Here is a 6,463-nt window from a genome sequence, read left to right as displayed (position 1 = left end):
TAGTGAACAGTTGAGAAGAAACCGGATGTTTATCAGTTTTCCGGTCGGTGTATTCGGTCTTAAAGAGACGGCAGCCTAATATTCCTGCTGTTGTCATTAATGTTAATAAAACAACAAAATACAGCTTTAACAAAGATGAACCTATTTTTTATTTATACAGTGAACAAATAGTGTTATTTTACATTTAGGGCCGTATCTTGCACCCAGCGCAATTGACTTTGTACACCGACGCATGTATCATTCCTATTCTGCACCCGCGCACAGCGACTCTTCCCTCCACAGACGCACGTCGGTAAATTAGGGAATGAACTTGCGCTCGGGGGGGCGGTTCAGTGTAAAGAGGAGTGTGTTCCGGCGCAAACGTTCCCTGGTGATATTCTGCAGTTCCAGAAAACAACTCCGCCACTGACCAGGAGAAACCCAGTCTAAAGACAGCGGCGCCGCGCGTTAGTCATATGCTATTTTAAGGGTGCGTGCTTGGCCATTATGTAGTGTGTTAACGCGCATCCACTTTGATTCTCTAATAATTATAAACAGACGCAGCAGTTTTCATTTTTGCAAATCATACATTATTACAAGGAAAAATATGAACACACGAGGGAAATCATTGTTGTGTCCGTGAAGATGTGAAAAAAATCTATCTAGATTACATATTTACCCAAATTATTATACGCCTGTTTAACCGAAGCTAATTTGTGTGTTTCTCCATCATCCCCAATGTCACTTCTCTGTGTTTTACGGCGCTGACGAGAACGTCGGTCTCCTCGGCTGTGAACCGCTCCTGGCGTGCGCCGGCAAACCCGGCGTTATAATAGCGATCCGCCGTTATAATAGCGATCCGCCGTTATAATAGCAATCCACCGTTATAATAGCGATCCGCCGTTATAATAGCAATCCGCCGTTATAATAGCGATCCGCCGTTATAATAGCGATCCGCCGTTATAATAGCGATCCGCCGTTATAATAGCAATCCGCCGTTATAATAGCGATCCGCCGTTATAATAGCGATCCGCCGTTATAATAGCGATCCGCCGTTATAATAGCGATCCGCCGTTATAATAGCGATCCGCCGTTATAATAGCGATCCGCCGTTATAATAGCAATCCGCCGTTATAATAGCAATCCGCCGTTATAATAGCAATCCGCCGTTATAATAGCGATCCGCCGTTATAATAGCGATCCGCCGTTATAATAGCGATCCGCCGTTATAATAGCGATCCGCCGTTATAATAGCGATCCGCCGTTATAATAGCGATCCGCCGTTATAATAGCGATCCGCCGTTATAATAGCAATCCGCCGTTATAATAGCGATCCGCCGTTATAATAGCAATCCGCCGTTATAATAGCAATCCGCCGTTATAATAGCGATCCGCCGTTATAATAGCAATCCGCCGTTATAATAGCGATCCGCCGTTATAATAGCAATCCGCCGTTATAATAGCGATCCGCCGTTATAATAGCAATCCGCCGTTATAATAGCAATCCGCCGTTATAATAGCGATCCGCCGTTATAATAGCGATCCGCCGTTATAATAGCAATCCGCCGTTATAATAGCAATCCGCCGTTATAATAGCAATCCGCCGTTATAATAGCGATCCGCCGTTATAATAGCAATCCGCCGTTATAATAGCAATCCGCCGTTATAATAGCAATCCGCCGTTATAATAGCGATCCGCCGTTATAATAGCAATCCGCCGTTATAATAGCAATCCGCCGTTATAATAGCGATCCGCCGTTATAATAGCAATCCGCCGTTATAATAGCGATCCGCCGTTATAATAGCAATCCGCCGTTATAATAGCGATCCGCCGTTATAATAGCAATCCGCCGTTATAATAGCAATCCGCCGTTATAATAGCGATCCGCCGTTATAATAGCAATCCGCCGTTATAATAGCAATCCGCCGTTATAATAGCGATCCGCCGTTATAATAGCGATCCGCCGTTATAATAGCAATCCGCCGTTATAATAGCAATCCGCCGTTATAATAGCGATCCGCCGTTATAATAGCGATCCGCCGTTATAATAGCGATCCGCCGTTATAATAGCAATCCGCCGTTATAATAGCAATCCGCCGTTATAATAGCGATCCGCCGTTATAATAGCAATCCGCCGTTATAATAGCGATCCGCCGTTATAATAGCGATCCGCCGTTATAATAGCGATCCGCCGTTATAATAGCGATCCACCGTTATAATAGCGATCCGCCGTTATAATAGCGATCCGCCGTTATAATAGCGATCCGCCGTTATAATAGAAATCCGCCGTTATAATAGCGATCCGCCGTTATAATAGCGATCCGCCGTTATAATAGCAATCCGCCGTTATAATAGCGATCCGCCGTTATAATAGCGATCCGCCGTTATAATAGCGATCCGCCGTTATAATAGCAATCCGCCGTTATAATAGCAATCCGCCGTTATAATAGCGATCCGCCGTTATAATAGCGATCCGCCGTTATAATAGCGATCCGCCGTTATAATAGCGATCCGCCGTTATAATAGCAATCCGCCGTTATAATAGCGATCCGCCGTTATAATAGCAATCCGCCGTTATAATAGCAATCCGCCGTTATAATAGCGATCCGCCGTTATAATAGCGATCCGCCGTTATAATAGCGATCCGCCGTTATAATAGCGATCCGCCGTTATAATAGCGATCCGCCGTTATAATAGCAATCCGCCGTTATAATAGCAATCCGTAGCAATGTATCATTGCTATTCTGCACCCGCGCACAGCGACTCTTCCCTCCACAGACGCACGTCGGTAAATTAGGGAATGAACTTGCGCTCGCGGGGGCGGTTCAGTGTAAAGAGGAGTGCAAACGTTCCCTGGTGATATTCTGCAGTTCCAGAAAACAACTCCGCCACTGACCAGGAGAAACCCAGTCTAAAGACAGCGGCGCCGCGCGTTAGTCATATGCTATTTTAAGGGCGCGTGCTTGGCCATTATGTAGCGTGTGAACAACACACACACTTTGATTCTCTAATCTAAACGGACGCAGCAGTTTTCATTTTTGCAAATCATTCATAATTACAAGGAAAAATATTAACACACGAGGAAAATCATTGTTGTGTCCATGAAGATGTGAAAAAATAGGCATAAATCTAGATTACATATTTACCCAAATTATTATATTATACGTTATAATAGCAATCCGCCGTTATAATAGCAATCCGCCGTTATAATAGCAATCCGCCGTTATAATAGCAATCCGCCGTTATAATAGCGATCCGCCGTTATAATAGCAATCCGCCGTTATAATAGCGATCCGCCGTTATAATAGCAATCCGCCGTTATAATAGCGATCCGCCGTTATAATAGCGATCCGCCGTTATAATAGCAATCCGCCGTTATAATAGCGATCCGCCGTGGAACAAGCGCGCCGGCTCTTAAAGGGAATGTGAGAGGACGCTCTGATTGGTTTATTTCACGTTACACCCAAACCACACCTATGAATAATGAAGCGACTTCAGACACACACATTTTAGATTTGCGTCGGGCGCAAGAGTCGTTTATCCCGCCGGTGTAATAGCAACAGCGCCGGGATCCGCCCACAGAGTTACTAGCGTTTCGCGTTTGATACTTGCGTTTCAGAGCGTTACAATAGGGCCCCTTGACTTAATTATTCATTTCTGTACCTGGGTCGGGTTGCACCAGCCGTTCATAAGTTCTTTCTTAAATTTGAGCATAAAGTCCACACTAGCGGCTTAGTAACTACTAGCTAGTTTGTAACTTTGTCAGGTAAAAGAAGAGCTTGATGCGGTTCAGTCTGATACTTTATTCCAGCCGTTACTCCTGATCGGAGGCTGCCGTAAATATTTAGCTGGAACGTAGAGTTACTCTTCAACTGAGTTTAATGGTGCAACGCAAAAATATTTAGTAGTGCGTAAGTTGTAACTTAGTGCCCATTTACATCAAAACTAGGCTAAGTTGTAACTTACGCACAAACTTAAGCAATAATTTGATTAAATTAGTATTTTTCTCTGCTTGTAATTTGTTTATTTGTTATTATTTTATTACTGACTGTTCACTTGTTTTAAATAATGTGTGAACATTATCAGTTAGGCTGAAAAGCAAAGGTACCCCCCCACCACATTATAATATATATCCATTCACTGTATATATATATATATATATATATATAAAAAAAAAATTCTGATCTGAAAAATGATCCAATCATAACCGTAAATGATCCGAACCGTGAATTTTGTGATCCGTTCCACCACTAGTTCAGACAGATATGAGCAGAATGTGTGTGTGTGTGTGTGTGTGTGTGTGTGTGTGTGTGTGTGTGTGTGTGTGTGTGTGTGTTAGACGTACCCTCTCTCCAATCATCGTCTGATCTCCCTGTGGAAGTGTGGCGATGTCTGGCTGAAGCTGACAGACCTCCATCACCTCCTTATATCTGACACACAACATCTGTCGTTACAAACCTCTACAGCGGCTTAAAAGCTTTTAAAATAGAACTGTCAATCAAACAAATTAGTAGTAGCAGTCGTGTATCATATTTAATACCAGATGTATTGTTTATACCACGTCCTGTTAAAAAAATATAAAAAAATAATATTGCACTTACTTTCGTTTAAGCATTTATGTATTATTTTTGGCTCATAAAGAAACGTTTTTAAGTTAGTTAAAAAGGATGAAACTACTCTGTTTTTAATTGCAACTAAAAAAAAATTTGTATGTTTTACAAGAAAATACTATTTTAGTTGTTCTACTTCAATTATAATATCATTCAAAACTTTGTTTCATACAATATGCTACTTGCTGTTTCTTTAAATTTGTTTTGTGAAATCTACTAGCAATTTCTTAGTTAAAATAGTTTCGAAGTAAATTCAACATTATATATATATATATATATATATATATATATATATTAGTCAAATACACATTGACCGGAAAAAAAAAAAAAACTTAAACTTATTTTATTTCATCTAGTTGCTTAAATTGCTTAAAAGTATTAAAATAACTAAAACTTAATATACTAACAAACAAATAAATGACAACTATATAGACAAAAATTATTTAAATTATTAAAACTTTTACAATAAAAATGAAAACAGAAAATGTAAAAACACAATCTAATCTATCACTGACAGTAAAATAGCACTGATGAACCAGCGGGATCTTGGCGTCTGTAAAGAGAACTGTAGAGAAAGCTCCTGACAGAAACTCTTACATAAACCCTCGCGGACAAGCTCTGGTTCTAGTTTCCCGCTGGCAATGCTGCCCTTTGGGAATCCCATTGAAATCCCACAGTTTTTTCCCGGTTGTAAAGCAGAGAAAAGCATTTGTCTTCCGCCTCTGGCCTGAGAGTAAACCAGCAGCCGGAGCCTTTGTGTTTGTGCCGTTCTCATCCACACACATCTCTCACATCACTGAACATCCAGGAGTTCGGGACATGATGGGATGCATCAGGGGACATCTGGCATTATCAAGACCCACAAATATTCCCCACTGCATTATTATAGATTATATGCAACATTATCAAAACATTTTCAAAGTCGAAAAACTTGAATTTTTTCTTACACAGTAATTTGGATTTTGGGTGAACTATTCACGATACATATTGTTGTATTGCGATATATTGTGCCATGATGTATTGTTACACCGGTAACAATGTGGGTGTGGGATACCTCTTCTCATTGGGCGCCGTGTCGAACAAGATATTCTCCTCAACGGTGGCGTTTAAGAGCCAAGGCCTCTGGGAAGCGTAGGCTACCGAACCTCTCTTCCTGAAACACACACACACACACACACCCTGAAAACCCAGGACAACACGCAGGATCGGGACAGAATGCTCTGAGAATAATAATGTGATTACGGCAGTGACGGTCTTCCACTCGTATGATGAGCTCTGTCAGACAAGAGAGAAATAAGATTAATCATTAATTCTGATGAATGATTGAAATAAAAACAAATACAGAAATCATATAAATCAAATCAATAATATATTATACCTCACATTTTCTTCTGAATCAGTGTTGGGTAAACTGTGAGAAAATGAAGCAGTGATTATATGCAATTCAAGACAATATTTAAAAATTAAACAAAAAGATACAAGATTTTAATGTTGATTATAAAGTGGATTAACAAATGGATTTCAAAATGCACAGAGGCGTATTGATCAATACAGTGTTACTTAAGTATTGTTACAGTTTTTACTAAAATTATGAATGAGTTTTTTTTTTTAAACAGTTTTGTCATTTTCTAGTTTTATTATATGATAAGATATTTAAATGTTATGGTAACACTTTACAATGAGGCTCCATTAGTTAAGGTTAGTTAATGCCTCTACTAAAAGGAACTAACAATGAGCAATACATTAGTTCCAGTAATTATTAATCTTTGTTAACCTTAATTCATAAAAACTACTTCATTGTTAATTCATGTCAGCTCAGGTCTATTAACTAATATTAACAGATACAACTTTTGATTTTAAGCATGTGTTAATA

The 6,463-nt window shown here is 39.9% G+C and overlaps 1 protein-coding gene across 1 annotated transcript in view; it reads right to left on the bottom strand.

Annotated features, from left to right (window-relative positions):
* The window catches only part of abcc8b (ATP-binding cassette, sub-family C (CFTR/MRP), member 8b), a 77,257-nt gene that overhangs the window by 39,749 nt on the left and 31,045 nt on the right, over positions 1-6,463 (bottom strand). Inside the window, exons 18-21 of the mRNA XM_079620048.1 lie at positions 5,969-6,001; positions 5,833-5,865; positions 5,645-5,743; positions 4,326-4,410 (exon numbers count right to left, since the gene is read on the bottom strand). Of these exons, the coding sequence (XP_079476174.1) occupies positions 4,326-4,410; positions 5,645-5,743; positions 5,833-5,865; positions 5,969-6,001 (250 nt within the window). The remainder of the gene's footprint in view (positions 1-4,325; positions 4,411-5,644; positions 5,744-5,832; positions 5,866-5,968; positions 6,002-6,463) is intronic.

This window comes from Phoxinus phoxinus (genome assembly GCF_949152265.1).
Source record: "Phoxinus phoxinus genome assembly, chromosome: 8".
Lineage (NCBI taxonomy): Eukaryota > Metazoa > Chordata > Actinopteri > Cypriniformes > Leuciscidae > Phoxinus > Phoxinus phoxinus.
Note: the sequence above shows the minus strand (reverse complement) of the source record. Positions and strands in the feature narration are given on the sequence as shown.